The 19,841-nt window shown below is 45.4% G+C and overlaps 1 protein-coding gene across 19 annotated transcripts in view; it reads right to left on the reverse strand.

The window, feature by feature from the left end:
• The window catches only part of MACF1 (microtubule actin crosslinking factor 1), a 564,002-nt gene that overhangs the window by 259,025 nt on the left and 285,136 nt on the right, over positions 1–19,841 (reverse strand). For all 19 annotated transcript variants that reach the window (XM_063954114.1, XM_063954106.1, XM_063954121.1 and 16 more), the window contains 4 exons: positions 13,802–14,119; positions 12,842–13,008; positions 12,604–12,760; positions 1,249–1,366 (listed from right to left, as the gene is read on the reverse strand). In XM_063954114.1, the coding sequence (XP_063810184.1) occupies positions 1,249–1,366; positions 12,604–12,760; positions 12,842–13,008; positions 13,802–14,119 (760 nt within the window). The remainder of the gene's footprint in view (positions 1–1,248; positions 1,367–12,603; positions 12,761–12,841; positions 13,009–13,801; positions 14,120–19,841) is intronic.

Consider the following 19,841-nt stretch of genomic DNA (forward strand, 5'->3'; position numbering starts at 1 on the left):
AACAGAACATGTGGAGGAGGAGAAAAAAGGGATTTTTGTACTTAAGTTAAATCCTTTTCTCATAATGCATTAGGAGAAACTGGACAACCACCCTTTTTACAGTCTGTGTTTATACGGGGCCTGATTCTCATTTGTACTTTTTGCACAGCCGTTGGGAATCAATCATGCTGCGGCTATGGTGAAGGCTTTGCGCAATATCGCAGGATCTGTTCTACACATGCACAGACCCCCAACAATTGGAATTGGATGCAAACCATCAGGTTTCAAATTTAATTCAGGCTCATGGTTTCTTTCTCTTTTATCACTGTTTGCTAACATTGTTCATCCATTTTGGGACCAGGCAATCATCATGGGAACATCCCAAAGATGACCCTAAGAGGGGGTACACTTATATGTTCTGGCGTAAAGCCAGGGTCACAATGTCCTGAGTCAGGTCATATAAGAGAACACTGAATGTCTAAAAAAAAAAGGTTTGGTACTAAGGTTAATAATAACAGGCCCTGTCATCATTGTAGATGAGAAAAAGACCTACAAGAAAGGCACTCTATATGAAACTTCCCTAGTGGAAGAGACAGATAACATTAAGGCAGTCTTGCACGTAAAGAAACCCAAACACCACCAAATCCAGAGGTCTACAAGAAGGGTGCTGCAAAGCTATCCAGCTGGAAATCTCAAGCAGGGATTGGGGGGATGTATGGAGGTTGCACATGCAAGAAAATCTGCACATCTGGTAAAGTAACAAACTTGGTTGAGGCAGTAAACTTCATTATCCATTCCAACTGCGATAAGACCATGACAAGGTTATGCACCATCTTAGCCAGGTCACTTGGACAAGCTTGCATGTATGGTAATGAAGCAGAGGGTCTAAAGGACACAATTTCAGCAGAAACCCCTGCCAGCAACAGAAGGTGCTGGGCATTTGCTTCATATGTTGCACAAAAAAACCCCATCTGCACTTCGTAGGCCACTTCCAATATGGGACAGGAAAATATATTACGCAGGGTTCGGCACGTGCGACCGGCAATACAGACGCCGGCATCCCGATCTTTAAAATCCCGACAGGGAAGAGGTAAGTATGCTATCCCTTGCCACAGCCTAACCTTCACTCTTAGTGCCTAACCATAACCTCTCCCCGGTGGTGACTAGACCTAACTCCCCCCTCCCCCTGCAATTTAACCCTACCTCCCCCCTCCCCCCCCAAGCCCTTCGCTCCAGTGTGGGCACACACACTTACATGCACGCACTCACCTTTTCGCAGCTGACTTTCTGATGCAGTTATCTCCATAATTCTGTTCTCAAGCTCAGATCCCTTCTGTGCAATTGCTTCCACTTGTGGACCCTTTGTTATCCATTCTTTTAAGACACTCTGAGATGCAGAAACAACAACAAAACAGAACCAATTAGCTTTACATCACTAGCAGAACACAGAGACTTCAGTTCAGGGGCTTCATAATATTGTATTCACAAATGTGACTCAAACCAAGGACATTTATTTTTATAAATTATTTTTTTGTGTTCTTTCAAATACACTATATAATCCAGTCACTGATCCCAGCCAAGAGGCACCCAGAGAAAGGGAAGGGAAGTTGGCAGCTGCAGATTATAGTGAAGATGAATGCTAATTTAGCAGCTATAGATCCTTAGCAGCTATTGTTTGATGATCACCAGGTAAGTTCACCCTGCACTACGGGATTTTTGATGATTTACCGTTGAAACCTTTTCTCTGAAGCAGGCTGGGCGACACTGGAACGATGGAGATTAAAGGATTGGGCTGGAGTTGGCACTTAACTAAACTGTAGCTTTAAAACGTAAGCTCCTCCCCCTGTTATCACATAATGCCAGTAATATTTTAAAGAGTCTGGTAAGCCAGTGAAACTGTTAGAACAATAAAACAAGCCAGCAGAACGCCACACGACTCAGCGTGAGGAGGGAACGCTGTGTCCCCCAGCCTGCTTAAGAGGAAATGGTTCAGTGCTAAGTGACCAAAACCCCTCTTTTCTCTGGCAGCAAGGCTCAGGGACACTGGACTATGGGACTTTCCACACCACCCCCAGGGGAGGGAACGCTCAGGCTGCCTAACTGGAAAACTGTAGACCAAAATGGGCAAGCCAGAGGGAAAAACATGAAAACAGTAAAAATTATCAAACGTGTGGACAGAGGACCAGGTAGCTGCACAACAGACCTGTTCCGCCAAAGCCTTGTGTTGTGCTGACCAGAAGGTCGCCACCACCCTAGTGGAATGCGCTGACATCCTGTCTGCTGCTGGTCATCCCGCACTAGAATAGCCACGAGTGATGACCGATCAGATCCAATGGGCAATGGTTTGCTTTGTCTAAGTAAGTCCGCAGAGCAAACCCGCCATTACTGGCATGAATTTTGTGAAAACGCACGGAGCCATGGCTATACCAAATGGTAGGGTCTAGAACTGACAGTGATCGGATCAGACTACAAAACGAAGAAGAATTATGACCTGTCCAAATTGGAAAGTGAAGATACACTGCCCTGATGTCCAGTGAGGCCAAAAAGTCACTGGCCTCCATGCTGTGGATCACTGATCGGAGAGATTCCATTCAAAAATCATCCACCCACAACCTGGTATTCAAGGCGTAAAGATCGTCAGGAATAAGCAGTTGGCGCAAAACCCCAGTTTCCGTTCCAACGGTGGTACTGGAGCAATGACGTAGTCTGAGAGGAGAGAACTACTAGCGTGGTCCAATGCTCTTCTCTGCATTCCGGGGAAAAGAGATGGCGAAAAACTGCTGTGATGGTGTACCCCTGAGGTCACTCTCTGTAAATGATGTCCAGCACCCAGGCGCCTGAAGACACCTTCACCCTACGTTCTATGAACTGGAGTAACGCCTTCCGACTGGTGACTGGACTGGGTGGCGAAAAGACCCTGATCAGACACTAGGCTTCATTGGAGCCTTGATCCCCAGGCGCCAGTTGGCACCAGAAATTCTGCCTTTAAAAGCCAAACTCCTGCTTGGAAAGAAGCTGCCTCTAGCAGACTGACATCTAGTGGTCGCTCCATCCTGAATAAAGGAGTGCAAAGCTTGGAAAAGCGGATCCCACTGTTTAGGGGCAGCAACAGAAAGAAAGGTGCATTTCCCACCGGTATCCTGAGCAATAATATTATCCAGTTATCTCCCAAAGAGAACGTCTCCACCAAACGAAAGAGATTCCATGGAACGTTATAATTCTGAATCCACATTCCAAGCACGGAGACAATGGGACATCAGAGTCGAGATGGCTGTAGCTAAAAATCCTGGAAGCCACTTGAGCACCATCTTGGACGGCCTCACTCACATATTCAGCAGCATCGCCAATTCCAGTAGGAAATTCCTGAATAAATTACTGTGAAGCCCACAACGAGTTTGTTTGACTCGTCTCCATAGCTCGAGCCACTCATGCCGAGGATAGTAAAGGTCGGCTAACGACCCAGAGCTTATAAAAATGGCCTTGAGACAACCTTCCAATTTTTTATCTAGTGGATCATTAAAAGGACGCCAAGCCCTGAACAAGAAAAGCCATGTGTGTTGCTAAACACGCAACTGCAGCATCACCTTTAGGAGGCAATTCCCACTTGGACACACGAGCCGCTAAAAGTGGATAACAAATTTGTGAGGAACCGATAACTTTTTATCCGGAGCCTTCCAGGCCTCCTCGATGAGACTGGAGAGATCCCAAGAAGAAGGGAAGGTTATGACTGTCCCACGCTGATGCTTGAATGGACACACAGCCTCCGCTTGGGAATCCATGCTTGAATGGACACACAGCTTCTGGTGCACAGCAGCAATGAGGTTTTTTTACATTGTGACTCGAGGAAGACTAATTACTCACCTTCCAGGATGCCAGTCTCCGCAAGTCCACCCTCCTTCTCCTCCAAATCTTCTGAGTCATGGAAGCAGTAAATGCTTATACACCTCGCGTATCTGAGGATCCTCAAAAAGGCATTCCAAATAAGCGGAAGCTTTTTCAAACCCCAATGCCATATGCACCATAGTACGAAGCCAGGGTGTATCAGACACCGATTGAGGAGTCGTAGGGTCAGGAACAGACACAGAACCATGCATCTAAGAAACAGGCAAAGCAGCAACCCTAGTCTGATCCTCTTGCTGACACGCTACAAGCTTCACTAAGTCAGAGACAGACTGATTTAGTACCCACGCCACCTCAGCAGGGTACCTGACAATCCGAGCACAATGCCTAAGAGTCCACCTGCCCACATGGCAATTTAATATTATACTGGGCACAAGTGAAAAACCAAGCCATAGTAATGCTTCTTGCGGTGATGGGTTTGGCTTTGTCTGTCATAGTTCCCACACGGCCTCGCTATGTATAGTGAATGCAGGCAGAACATATTCCCAGATACAGGAAATTAATACACTGGTGACTGAACAACTGCACAATTCCCCAGAACAACAGTGGCAATAATAGACAATAAAAAATAAAGATACTTAGCCTTCCTGAGAGGCAAACAGCTGCAGAGGAGAGGAGCTGAGAAGAGAACTGCACCAACCGATAATCCCAGCCTGCAGGGACCAAAAGAGATCAGGAGTTCACCTTCCTTACAGTCCTATGCAGGGATTTAGTATGATATCCCGATGGACAGGATGCCAGCGGTCAGAATCCTGACAGTGGCATCCCCGGATATCAGAATCCAGACAGCCCCCCAAGAAAGTTAACTTACCCTCCCCTGCCCTATACCCTAACCCTCCCTTGTGGGTGCCAGACCCTAACCCTCCCCAGTGGTGCCTAACCCTAACCTTCCCGGGTGTACCTAACCCTAACCCTCCCTTCCCCGCTGCCTAAACCTAACCCTCCCCACTTGGGGCCTAACCCTAACCTCCCCTTGTAAGTGCCTAACCCCTCTCCCCGATACCTAACCATACCCTTCCTGTCCCTGCACCCTACCCCCCTTCTAATGCCTAAACCTAATCTCCTATCCCTCACAGCAGGATGCGAGCGCGCCCCACTGAAAGAACATTCGGGATTCTGGGAGTCGGTATTTTGACGCTAGGCTTATGTCGTTGTTCGAGATTCCGACATCAGTATTTCGACCGCCTTGATCCCGTCCGGTGGCATTTTAACTGCATCCCCTATGCAGCAGCCAGAACACTACCACTGCTGCAGCTATGTCCAGGGGAGGCCAGCAGCTTCATGCAGCTACTGCACTAACAGTGTGCACTGCTACAAGCAGTGCAGACCCCTGTCTAAAAATAAACATAAACTTACCAAAAGAGCGAGAATAAAGCTAAGCTACAACAAGGACTGCAGAGCAGTCCCTCCAAACATGTCCTACTCTGAAGGCACCAAAAGTAGACTGGCATTATGGGGTTGCAGTGGGGGAGGAGCTTATGTTTTAAAGCAACAGTTTAGTTAAGTGCCAACTCCAGCCCCCAACCTACAATGCCCATGGTCCAGTGTAGGCCAGTCTTTCTGCCAGAGAAAACACAGTTTTCCATTGGGAGAAGGAGTGCACATTGTGCACTATTTCCCTTCTAATAAGCTGTACCCAAGTTGGGGAAACCCTCTTTCACGACTTAACTGACATGTATGTTTTCCAAAAATTACTCAGATTTTTTTTATAATGAATGAATTAAGTTAAGAACATCTATTGAAAAATGTTTTCTTCAGAAAATCTGTAACAGTAATATCGGTCTATAGGAGCATCGAGACATCACAACTTTGCATTTACCCAGTGGTCGCACATCTCAGCAGCCACCAGGTGAGGAGTGCAGCTGGGTTGCATGGCATGCACTGGGGGAGTGTACATGGATGCTGAGTGGCTTGGAGATAACCTTCCATCAGCCGCCCACTGGGTGTTTCTGACTGGTCATAGAAACATAGAAACATAGAATTTGTCGGCAGATAAGAACCACTTGGCCCATCTAGTCTGCCCCTTATTTTTTTTAATTTTTTTTATATTATTTTTTAACACTAACCTTATTTGATCCTTATTTCTTTGTAAGGATATCCTTATGTCTATCCCATGCATGTTTAAATTGCTCTACTGTCTTAGCCTCTACCACCTCTGATGGGAGGCTATTCCAGTTGTCCACTACCCTTTCTGTGAAATAATTTTTCCGCAAATTTCCCCTGAACCTCCCCCCCTCCAGTCTCAGTGCATGTCCTCGTGTCCTATCGCTTCTCTTCATTTGGAGAATGTTTCCCTCCTGGACTTTGTTAAAACCCTTCATATATTTGAAAGTTTCTATCATGTCCCCCCTTTCCCTTCTCTGCTCCAAACTATACATATTGAGATTTCTTAGTCTTTCTGGGTATGTTTTGTGATGTAGGCCATGCACCATTTTAGTTGCCCTCCTTTGTACAGTTTCTAATGTATTAATATCCTTTTGAAGATATGGCCTCCAGAACTGAATACAGTATTCTAGATGAGGCCGTACCAATGACCTATACAGTGGCATTATTACTTCTTTCTTTCTGCTGCTGATTCCCCTCCCAATGCAGCCAAGCATCTGACTAGCCTTCCTCATTGCCTTGTTACATTGCTTACCTGCTTTTAAGTCATCTGAAATAGTGACTCCTAGATCCCTTTCCTCCTCAGTAGTTTCCAGTATAGTGCCATTAATACTGTATTTAGCTTTAGGATTTTTGAGACCCAAGTGCATGATTTTGCATTTTTTGTCATTAAACTGTAATTGCCAGACTCTTGACCATTCCTCTAGTCTACCTAGATCCTCAATCATTTGTTTTACCCCACCTGGTGTGTCTACCCTGTTGCATACCTTTGTGTCATCTGCAAAAAGGCATACTTTCCCTTTAATGCCATTTGCAATGTCACCAATAAAGATATTAAAAAGCACTGGTCCAAGTACAGATCCCTGGGGTACTCCACTGGTAACATTTCCCTCCTGTGAATGCACTCCATTTACCACAACTCTCTGTTTTCTATCCTTCAACCAAGATCTTATCCATTCAATAATCCTAATATCCAATCCCAAACTTTCAAGTTTATTTAGCAATCTGCGATGTGGAACTGTGTCAAAAGCCTTACTAAAGTCTAGATAAGCTATATCCATGGCTCCACCTTTATCCATCACTTTAGTCACACAATCAAAAAAGTCAATAAGATTTGTTTGACATGATCTCCCCCCAGTGAATCCATGCTGTTTGGGATCCAGTAAATTGCCGGATTTGAGATAATCTACAACTCTTTCTTTTAAGAGTGTTTCCATCAATTTCCCTACTACTGATGTAAGACTCACTGGTCTGTAGTTGTTTGCCTCTTCCTTGCTTCCACTTTTGTGCAGTGGGACTACGTTTGCTCTTTTCCAGTCCCCTGGAATTTCTCCTGTAGCTAATGACTGGTTGAATAATTCTGTCAATGGTGCTACCAGCACCTCTTTAAGTTCTTTTAATATCCTTGGATGTATCCCATCTGGCCCCATAGATTTGTCCACTTTCAGCTTTGAGAGTTCTGTTAGGACCTTCTCCTCTGTAAATGTACTTGTTTCATTTTCCTGAATATCCCTGCAACTTAACTGTGGCCCCTTCCCCTCTCTTTCAGTAGTAAATACTGAGCAAAAATAATCATTAAGATGATCTGCTATTAAATTGTCTCCTTCAACAAGACTCCCAGTGTCCGTCTTTAGTTTTATAATTCCGCCTTTTGTTTTTCTCTTTTCGCTTATATACCTAAAAAAAGTTTTGCCTCCTTTACCCACTGACTGGGCCATTTTCTCCTCAGCTTGTGCCTTTGCACATCTGATTACCTTCTTTGTCTCCTTCTGTCTGACAAGATATATCTTTTTGTCTTCATTTGTGACCATATATGGGAAAGACCAGCCTGGCGTGGTTACATCTGATGCAACCCTGCCAGGCAAGTGGTTAAAAGGTGGTGATTGCTAGATATAGTCTTAAACAGTATGGGGAACACTGGACAATGGGATATTCAACAGCCGCCCCCAGGGAAGGGAGTGCTCAAGCAGAATGACTGAAGAACCTTACGCCCAAAGTGGGCGTAACCGGATGCAAAAACATGAACACGGTAAAAACTACCCAAAATGTGGACAGAGGACTAAAGGGCCCTACACACTTGCCGATGTGTGTGGGCATTATGAACGATCTAGTTCAGTAATTTATGATAAATCATTCATATCACTCAGTGTGTATGCACCAACGATGAGTGTCCCCACGGTCGTTCATCGTTGGTTTTCCCTCGGTTTGCAAAGCAAGCCAATTAGGACAATGGTCATTAACCGTTGAAATCGACAATCCCCCAAATCGGAAACATCGGCAAGTGTGTAGGGCCCTTAAGACTAGCTTGTCAGAACTGATCAGGTAAAAAACCCACGCCCAGGAGGTTGCCACCACCCTAATGCCAACACCATCTCCGGAGTTGGTTGCCCGCACTAGAATAGGCTTTAGAGATGATGGAGCGGATCCAAAGCAGTAGTCTGCTTTGATGCAGGCCAACCACGTTTTTGAGTGTCATAAAGCACCAGGAATGAATCGGTGCAGCGGACGGAGGACGTCCTATCCAAATAAAACTGCAAGGCCAGGACGACATCCAACAAAGCCAGATCGTCCCAGTCATCAGAAGTCGCCGACCGAGGAAACACCGGAAAGACTACCTTCGTCTGGAACATAGGGACTGTCCGGGAAAATTGCACTATCATGGAAAAGGCGGCCTGCAAGACAAAGCACCCAACTTGGAGACACACCGAGCAGGTGCAACAGCCATAAGAAAAAGAGAATTATGGTAGACTTACCATGGTTAACTCTCTTTCTGCAAGGTACATTGGGTTCCACAGGGAAACATTGGGGTGTAGAGTGGATCTTGATCCAGAGGCACCAACAGGTTAAAGCTTTAGGCTGTCTCAGGATACATTGGGGCCTCCTCTATAACCCCGCCTCCAGGCACTGTGAGCTCAGTTTTGTTAACCAGTCCAATGTAGGAACAGGCAAGAGAGAAAGCAGAAGTAAGTCACATAGAAACACATTCTCACCACAGGAGAAGGGTCCAGCGGCTAATGCCATAAAAACCGATAGAAGCTAGGTGCGTCAGGGTGGGCGCCCTGTGGAACCCAATGTACCTCGCAGAAAGAGAGTTAACCACGGTAAGTCTACCATAACTCTCCTTTTCTGCGGCAGGGTACATTGTGTTCCACAGGGAAACATTGCGGATGTCCTAAAGCAGTTCCTCAAGGGAGGGGACGCGCCCTAGCGGGCATGAGATCTCGGCGTCCAAAGGAAGCATCCTGGGAGGCGGAAGTATCAAAGGCATAGAACCGAATGAAAGTTTTCACTGAAGACCATGTAGCCGCCTTGCACAATTGTTCTGTGGACGCACCACGGCGGGCCGCCCAAGAAGATCCAACAGACCAAGTAGAATGGGCTTTAAGGAGCTGGGAGACCAGCCTGTGCATAAGCTTGTGCAATCACCATTCTTATCGATCGGCCAGCCACGTTTGTGGAAACCAAACAGGACAAAAAGAGTATCTGACCTCCTGATAGAGGCAGTCCTCTGAATATATATACGGAGAGCACGTACCACATCCAAAGACCGCTCTTTGGAGGACAAATCAGAAGCGATAAAGGCCAGAACCACAATCTCTTGGTTAAGGTGAAAAGATGAAACCACATTAGGCAAATAACCTGGGCGAGTTCTAAGAACTGCTCGGTCACAATGAAATATCAGAAAGGGTGGACGACAGGACAATGCGCCTAAGTCCAACACCCTTCTAGCAGAGGCAATAGCCAGTAAAAACAAGACCTTGGCCGTGAGCCATTTAAGGTCCACCATCTCAAGAGGTTCAAATGAAGACTCTTGCAGGGCATTCAGGACAACAGACAGATCCCATGTAGCCACAGGAGGGACATAGGGAGGCTGAATCCGTAAGACACCTTGAGTGACTGTATGAATAGCAGGTATAGATGCAATTTTTCTCTGAATCCATACCGACCAGGAAGATGAGGGAGGCCAGACGAAGTCCTAAGTCCAGGCCTCTTTGCAGAAAAGCCAGAATTCTGAAAGTTCTGAATCTGTATGCATCATAATTCTTATCAGCACACCAGGTTAAGTAAGAATTACAAACCCTGTAATAAATCCAGGCAGATGCCGGTTTGAGGTCTTTCAACATAGTTTGGATGCCCTCAGGATTGATCCTTCACAAACCTTCCCGTCAAAGCCAGTCTGGCCAGGACCGGATAAATACAAGGGCCCTGTACGAGGAGGACTGGGCGCTGAGGAAGTAAAAAAGGACGCTACGACCTTTTAGTACTCTACCATGTCGAATACCGACATCATCAGGCCAAGTACTTGCATCACCGAGTGTATCGACACTCTGGGGCGACGTAGGAAGCATCTTATACTGTCCTTAAGCCTCAGGACTTTTTCTGGAGACAGAAACAGTCGCTGACTGTGTGTGTCCAGATGCACCATGCTCTGAGCTGGGACCAGCGAGAATTTCTTCCAATAGATGACTGAGGAGGACACCGTGGGAGTTTGCCAGAATCAGCAAGTCGTCCAGATACGGCAGGATCATGACTCCCTAGCAGAGTCGGCCCTAACCAATATGATGCCCTAGGCAAGATTTTGGCTGGTGCCCCCTAGCACCACCTCTAGTTCCACATATGACCCTGCATCCCTTTTCCAGCACCATCACCCCTCACCCATAGCAGTCCTTATTTTGTTGCTCCTACCCCATATATTTTAAAAAGGAACACATTCGGCACACAGCCCAAAAAAGGGTGTGTTTTTGCTGGCAAGGGACACACAATAGTACCCCCAATTCAAATTACGCCACACAGTATTGCAACTTTATTCACATTTTATAATGCGATATTGTCTCTTATTCATGTTACATCACACAGTAGCACCACTTTACCTTATATATGTTACTCCTCACAGTAGTGCCCCTTATTCACATTACATAACACTGAATTGCTCCTTATTTACATTACACCATACCATATTGCGCTTTATTCACATTAGACCACACAATAGTGCCCCTTATTCACATTACATCACTGAATTGCTCTTTATTCACATTAGACCACACAGTAGTGCCCTTTCTATACGTAACTCCACACAGTAGAGCACTTTTACACATAATGCCACATATTAGTAATGCCTTTATACACATAATACCACACAGTAATGCCCCTTACACATGACACACATTATTAATGCCCTTATACACATGATGTCCCTTACATATACGTTGCACATTATTGTGCAATGTTCCTTATATACATAATGACACACAATGCCCCTTACACATTTGCTGCACATTATTAATGCATTTATACACATGACACGCATAATGCTCCTTACACATATGCTGAACACTATTGCACAACCACAGCACTCACACAGTCGCTAACACTGTGACCTCCGCCTCTGCTTGGATACAGATGTGTCCTCATAAATCTTGCCTCAATGCGCCATGCAGAAGGAGATGCCTGATGTGAGTCAGCTGGCAGCACTGCTAATGTCAGGCGCCTTTTTTTTATGAAAATGCATCTTATTTGCATTGGTATGTGGCACAAGCAGCTTCTGCTGATTAAAATGATATGCAGCATGCCTATATTCTGTGTGTGATTGTGGCTGTATCTGCATACAAACTGTTACACACAGAATATAGGCATGCCGCATATCATTTTAATCAGCAGAAGCTATTAGTGCCCCATGGCATAGCAAATGCCCTAGGCATTTGCCTAGTTTGCCTATGCCTAGGGCCGGCTCTGCTCCCTGGCGACGGAGATGGGACATCATTACGGCCATGACCTTGGTGAAGATCAAAGGAGCCGTAGCCAGTCCAAATGGTAGGGCCTGGAACTGATGTTGCCAATAGCAAACCGCTGATACTGCTGATGAGACATGGCAATAGGTATATGGAGGTACGCATCCTGTATATCCAGGGATACCATATAGTTTCCGGGTTCCATCGCCAGTACAAGTGAGCGCAGTGTTTCCATACGGAACTTGGACACTCTCACAAACTTGTTCAATGATTTGAGGTTGAGTATGGGCCGGAAAGACCCATTGGGTTTCGGAACTAGAAACAGTGTCGAGTAGTAACCTCTGCCTCTCTGGGACAGAGGAACCGGCACTACCACTCCTGTATTCAGAGCAGATGATCGGAAATCAGCCACCAAAGGAGAGACTGACTAGTACTAGTGGGCAGAACAAGAAGCTGAGAAGAGAGGGCCTCAATGCACTCTGTCCAATTCCGCAGAATTTCCACTGGAATTCCCGCAAATGGAATCTGGCAAACTGAATGGTCTCAAAGGTGGAGACAATCGTGCCCAACAGCTTCATGCACAATAAAATCAACGGCGAGGTACCGATAGCACCTTCCTGAGCAAAGCCTGGAGGGCTCGTGCCTTGGACTCTGGCAAGAAAATCTGCTACAGAGAGGTGCCGAAGTCCACCCATAGGCACAGCAGACACTGACAAGGTACCAGGTGGCACTTTTCAAAATTCAGGATCCACACATGATTCTGAACCAGATTAACAATAGAAAGAAGATCACCATTACTCACATATATGGGGTCAAATAAAAAAATATTTCAGACATTGAGCAGAGAAACGAGATGCACCTCATTATTGTACTTTACAAGTGACACAATTACCTGGATTTCTTGAAGCCTGTTCTGAATCTCCAGTGATCCAAGAGAGGCTTCTGCTGATGGGACACTCTCTTCATTGTCTTTCAACCACTTCCTCATAGTGCCAACCTGCTTACGGAAATCTTCTAAATCCTTCTGGCATGACAAAGCTTCCCATTCTCTGAGATAGAAAACAAGACAGGTTAAAATGAAAAGAAAGCGACTGAAACAATGAACATGCTACCAGCCTTTATAACGGTACCTCTCTCTCGCTGCGTCCTGAAGATCCTGAAAATCTTTCTTCAGCATATGTACCCTCTGTAAGTGCTGGGATGAGTCCAGAAGCACAGGGCAGGTGCTTAGCTCCTTGGCTAGCTGTTCCAGAGTAACCAGCTGGTCTTGCTGTTGCTTTATCTCTATATTCAACTCCTAACATATAGATAATGTTAGATATTTTCTGCACAAACATATCCATTCAGTACTATACCCAAATAACTGAACTGAAACATGGTGAATATAATGCTTTGGCTGTGTACATTTATTACACAATGACCATACTTCCAGTTACTTAATAGTAGTACTAGTCAAAGGCAATATTTTGTTTTACATTCCGCATAATACAAACTATACTGAAAACATTTTGGGCAGTTTTGGTTTACAATACATAAGTCAAAATTATTAATCATCACATAGGGTATGATTCAGATGTGGTTGGAGTGGTTATCGCAGTATGTTAATGCAACGGGAGGAGTCTATTACTAGAAGATGCCTCATGATGCAGTAGTGATCCGACCTGTGTCCTCGGACGCAGCACTGGACCACATCAACACCATTGGGCAGCTTGCGTCACCCATGGGGACGCACAGGCTGCCCATCTCAAAGGCAAGGAAATCTCTGTCCAACGATAGAGGTCCATGGCCTCTTCCCTCCCCCTAAACGGTGGCGACTTGCATTACGGTTTCACAAACAGAAGCCATCAATGCCCCCTCCCCGCCCACATAATTGCATCTGATTGTCAATTACTGACAATCTGATGCCGGACTGCGCACTATGTTGCAGTACCTAGTACCCGCTCGCGCACGTTCAGATTGTGTCCTGCGCATGCGCAAAGTACCAAACATCAGTACTTTGTGTCATACGCCGCAACACCGACCGGACCTGAATGAGGTCCATAATACATTAATCATTAAAATAAAGTCATTAAAAATGTGAAGAAACAGACCTGAATTTGTTCAGAATACTGAGCAATGTCTTTGTCTGGTTGGTTTCCTGAGGCCAGCAATTGGGATGTTGCTGCTTTGAAATCCTCTAGCGCCTCTGAAATCTGCTCGTATCTTTCCACTTTTGGGAGGACCTCTTTCAGAGCGGTCTCTTGTAGAATCTGCTGCTGACAGACTTTGTTAAACCACGCAGTGACTTCAGAGAGCTTGTTCTGGAGGGCAGCAGCTGCAGCACTGTCTGCAGTCTCCATGAATTTCACTACCATTTCTCCAGTGGCATCCAGGCTTCCCCTCCGACTTCCAATGTCTTGCTTTAGTTTCTGTAAAATACGACCAAGAGCTAAGTCAGCCATGAGAGTCTGTCTTACTACTAGGAACAAATTATCACACTGTAGAAGCAAAGGACGTTTTATTTCGCCATCCCATCACCATGGTGGTGCCACAAAAATAAACGTCTCAGGTGAAACAGAGGTAACGTGCCCTCATAGGGCTGCTTTATTCGCTTCCATGTCTCTTCATGCTGGCCATGTGAGGAAAAACATGGCAAAACGTAATAAGATATAACTGCAGCATAACTTGCAGAAGGTGGTAAAGCAAAGTGCTAGCTGTTCATAATAACTTGTTTTCTATAAAGTAATGTATTAAATGTAGACTGTAGCTACACTGAGGCAGGACAATTATCCAATATTTGTGTGCTATAAAATTAAGCAGTAATTACAGCAGTAATTCATAATTTATAGAACCATTTATAGACAGTACATAATGTATTTATAATAGCTATGGTTGGTGATTGTATGTTAGATACAGATGTAGCCACAGTCCGCGCACACGCGACTACTTGTGGGTGCGACTCGTTTGCCGCGACTAGCATGCACATACGAATAGTCACACCTGCGATACAATGGAGATGCATTGTGCGAACATGAGTGCGACTATTCGCACACGGACAGCGGCTGCCACCATGCGTGCGTATGCATCGCAGCAACAATGAACATTTCTACATCTGTATGTGTGCGAATGTTAAGTGTATGCATGAATATATATATATATATATATATATAGCCATTTACTGCTATTAAATCTGTCACCCGTCTGTCTGCCCCTCTCCTTTAGAATTTATGTATTTATTAACAGTTCTTATATAGCGCAGCATATTCCGTTGTGCTTTACAATTAGAACAGCAGTAATAGAAGAGAACTGGGTAAAAACAGACAGACATAGATGTTGCAAGCAGGGCCCTACTATCTATACGGTGTAAGCTCTCAAGAGTACAGCAGTCTCCCCTCATGTGTTTTTCCTTCTCTTACTTAGAATACCTTCTACTCCATACAACAGCACCTAGCCCACAGCTTCTGCCACCCTGGTGCTTATTTCGGGTCTGGGACTCAGGGTCAACACCAATTACGTCGACACACCTTAGGTCGACATGAGATTTTAAATGTTTTTTTGGTGTCGTTTTCTCCGTAATGTGACCGGGAGCCCCAATTAGTGCACCGTGTCCGCTCGTCATGCTTCGGGCACGGTGCCTCGCTCCGCTACCATTGCGCTCAGCACAGGTTACCATTCCCAATTGTAGTCCACGTGGATCTTAAAAGCATGAAAAAGTTAAAAAAATTAAGGAAAAAAAAGTGAAAAACTCATGACGACCTAAGGTGTGTCGACCTAAGTGGCGTCAACCTTATTGGTGTCGACCTGGAGTTCGGATACCCTTATTTCAGTGTCATGTCGCCTGATGCAGCACTGTTTATATAAATACCTTGTATCTGACCTACAATACATCGACTTGTACTGTAAGTCACTGTATTTCTTGTTTTATTCATTTGTTTATGTACTTTGTTAGGCACTGCGCAACACATGTGGCGCCATATAAACAATAAGAATAATTGTGAAATCATAATAAAGTAATTGCAGTTTGGATTTTCCACTTTGGATAGATTTGTATATCTCTTTACAGTCTCTTTGCCATGTATTTTTTAGATTTAAGCATGACTGTGAGGCTAGTCCCTAGGCTGGGACAAAAAGGATATTTACGCTCTTACCTGTTAAATCCTTTTCTTGAAATCCATAGGGGACACAGGCTATAATACTGGGTATAGGTGGCTGAGCTGGAGTCTGGGCACTAAATAGTTACATTTCTCTTCCCAGCAGCCCAGGCTCCCTCTTGCCTATACCCTGCAACCAGCCCAGAGGTCCAGCTAAGTTAACTAGCCCAAGGCAAAGAGTGAGAGGAAGGAGAAGGAAGACCGGCACACAGTTGAAAAGACAACACAGAGTGGAAGTGAAAAGGTGAACCGGTAAAAGTGTAAAAACCCTGCAAGCCCGATGCGGTAAGGAAGGGCGCCCTGGGTCCCTTATGAATTCCAAGAAAAGGAATTAACAGTAAGAACATAAATCTCCTTTTCTCTGGTCATCCATAGGGTACACAGGCTATAACACTGACCCAAAGCTGTCTCCTAAGGGAGGAGACGCTCCTGAGCTGCACTGAGAACCTATCGCCCAAATGCCACATCCATGAAGGCGAAGGTGTCAAAGGAATAGAATTTGATGAAGAAATGGGCAGAGGACCACAAAGCTGTTTTTCAAAGCTGCTCCGCAACGGCGCCACGTCTAGTTGCCCAAGAAGTTCCCACTGACTGGGTGGAATGAGCTCACACTATGGCAGGGGCAGGAAGATCCACCAGAATAAACCTGGTGGACAGTCACACAACCATCTGGCCAAAGTCTGCTTAGTGGCTAGCCAGCCCCGTTTGTTAAGGTCATACAGGACAAAGAAGGAATCTGTTTTACGGGTGCCTGCACGACATCCAAGGAGGCTGCTCCAGGGAAAATAACCGCATCGTGTCCGAAGGACAGGCTTGTCTGAGTGAAAAAATAAGAAAAGGTGAGCAACTATACAATAAGCTCAAGTCAGACACTCTACAGTCTGATACAATGGTGAGGAGGAAGACAGTCTTCCATGTAAGCCAGCGAATGTCTGAGGTGTCCAAAGGCTCAAAGGGAGATGACTGGAGAACTTGAAGAACAAAAGATTTCCATGGAGCCATCAGAGGCACAATTGGAGGTTGCAAATGGAGGACAACTTGTACAAAAGTCCGTATATCAGGTAATAGAAAAATCTGCAGCTGGAAGAGAGCAGCAAGGGTTGAAACCCAAAATTTTAATGACCAAAGGTGGAGGTACAAATTCAGACCCTACTGCAAAAAAGACTGGACTCGCAAAAGATGGAAAGATCGGGGGTTGAAGCCTTGAGCCAAACACCAGCCAAAGTATGTTGTCCAAACCGGGTGATTAATCTTGGCAGAAGGCGGCTTCCAGGCATTAAGCATGGTACGAATGATAGACTGTGAGAACACTTTAGCTCTAAGGACAGATGTCGCAAGAGCAACCCTGTCAAAAAGCAATGTGCCAGATCCAGATGGAAGCACGGGCCCTGAGGCAGAAGTTCTGTCGTTAGAAGACAACGCAGCGGAGAGTCAACTAAAAATCCTAGAAGATATCACCATTACATCCCTTATTGGCGATTCCTGTGGTAGAGTCTTCAAATAAAATTGACTGGTGCGATTTCTCCAGGATATAGTAACATGTAGGGAAACATGAAAACAAAAGAACCAATGTGTAGTAAATTTCTCATATACGTCAGATAAATCTAGATTATTCTTTTTCAAGAAGGCTAGTGGTGGTTTTAGGCGTACCCCACTCACACTTTGATCAAAAATTCTAAGCCCATCAAGGTTTCTTTTTCCAATGCCAAGGCCTGATTCACTTGAACTACACCTGGCAAGTAAGTATGATCTATAGTAAATTGATGGAGCGTACCCTCCATCAATTTACTATAGATCATACTTACTTGCCAGGTGTAGTTCAAGTGAATCAGGCCTTTGTTTTCATGTTTCCCTACATGTTACTATATCCTGGAGAAATCGCACCAGTCAATTTTATTTGAAGACTCTACCACAGGAATCGCCAATAAGGGATGTAATGGTGATATCTTTACTTTAACTGGTTCTCAATTTACTATAGCGCTGTTGGTATAAACACAGATCTCAAATTTTTTGGTATTGTGAACTGTATTTGAGATGTGGCGACATCTCCTGAGATTTGTTATATCATTAGCTGCTTGGCGCCTGTCCTGGGACACCCCCAAAAAAATCTTTGCTCCATTTTAAAAATCCTAGAAGACTCGCGTACCAAGCCCTGTGTGCCAAACTGGATCCACTAAGATCACTGTGCCTCACTCCAACTTAATTTTGCGGAGGACCCACTGAATCATTGAGATCGGAAGGAAGATGTATATAAAAGGGAAGGTCCATTGTACATCTGAGGCATCCAACAGGGGAGCCCCCGGGACCCTGGTGCGAAAGCAGCATCTCAGCAGTTTGAGGTTGTGCCAAGATGCCATCATGTCAATGTATGGCAAGCCCAGCGGAGAACCAGGAGTTGAATTTTTTTTAGAAAGTCTGCCTCCCAATTTTGGACCCCTGCGATGTAGGCTGCCTACAGAGCTGGAAGAGGACGTTCTGCCCACTGAAGAATACAACTCACCTCCTTCATGGTGTCACGACTGCAAGTGCCGACCCTGATGGCTTATGTAAGCGACGGCTGTCTGACTGCACTTTGACCAGTCTGTCATGCTGGAGATAGGGCTGTGCCAGGCGAAGAGCTCTGAACACTGCTCAGAGCTCTGGAATATTGATGTGTTACTGGCTCTCCTGAGCCAACCATCGACCTTGAAAAGTCTGATGAACAGTCACCGCATCCGACTTCCAAAGACTTGCGTCGGATGTGAGCAGGAACCTGTCCTGGATCCAAAAGGGGCAAACTTGTCCAAGTGGGACTGGAGGAGCCACCACAAGAGGGAGTGACAGACCTTTTGAGAGAGACCGATCGTCTATGACTAGAGATGCAGATGGGACTTGTCCACCTGGCCAGAATCTCCAGTTGTAATGGACGTGACTGAAACTGGGCATACTCCACCATGTCAAAGGTGAACACTAGAGAACCCAGAACCTGCATGCAAGAGTGGATCGAGACACGACATTGTCCTAAAAATTTTCAAAATTGCTCTGTAATGACCGAAGCTTGTCAAAGGGGAGAAATATTTAATAAATACCATTTAACAGATACAACCACTCTCTTTCTCTTTATTAAATTGACCTAATCTTGATTGTTAAGACCGCCCACCCTTAACGGACATTATTAACACAATAAAAGATTTAAAAGGGCTGAGACAAATCGTTAATCTCAATATATTAACAATTTTTGTGTGCAGGTATTTTTTGCTCCTCTTGTATCTCAAAGCGAAGGAATACTCGCTGGACTATGGAATCCAGTAAAGGTACCAAATGTAGCATTTCCTGAGACAAAATCAAGGTGGATTTTCTTCAATTAACAATCCACCCATGAGCCTGGAGCAGGTCGCCCAGTGAGATGAACGTGCTCCTGCAGCATGTCCCCTGACTGGGCCAGCAGAAGCATGTCGCCCAGATAGGGCAGAATTCTGACCCCCTTGCATTGGAGATGTGCTGCAACAACATTTGTGAAAATACAAAGAGTTGTGGAAAGTCCAAATGGCAAAGATTTAAATTGGAAGTGTTCCTTCCGAACTGCAAACCGGAAGCGCTGGAAACCTGGATATCCAGTGAGGACATGAAGCCCCTGGTTCCAGATCCAGAATGATGGAGCGCAGAGAGTCCATGTGGAACTGCGGAACCCGAAGGTATCTGTTGAGCGACTTCAGGCCGAGTATGGTTTGAAAGGAGCCATCCGGCTTCTGAACTAGGAAGAGGTGGCATAGAAGCCTGTGTCTCTTTGGGATGGGAGAACTGGGATGAGGACCTTGGAGGCCAGAAGGGAGCGGATGGACTCCCACAGAGCTCCTGCTTTTCCTGGGTCTACTAAAAGGTCTGTAGAAAAAAAAACTTGGGCTGGAGGACGCTACCAAGAGATTAGTGCTTAGCCATGGGAAACCACACCTCTTACCCAGGCATCCACTGTGGTCTCAATCTATGTCTCAGAGAAAAGCAGAATCTGGCCTCCCACACT

This window comes from Pseudophryne corroboree, chromosome 2 (genome assembly GCF_028390025.1).
Source record: "Pseudophryne corroboree isolate aPseCor3 chromosome 2, aPseCor3.hap2, whole genome shotgun sequence".
Taxonomy (NCBI): domain Eukaryota; kingdom Metazoa; phylum Chordata; class Amphibia; order Anura; family Myobatrachidae; genus Pseudophryne; species Pseudophryne corroboree.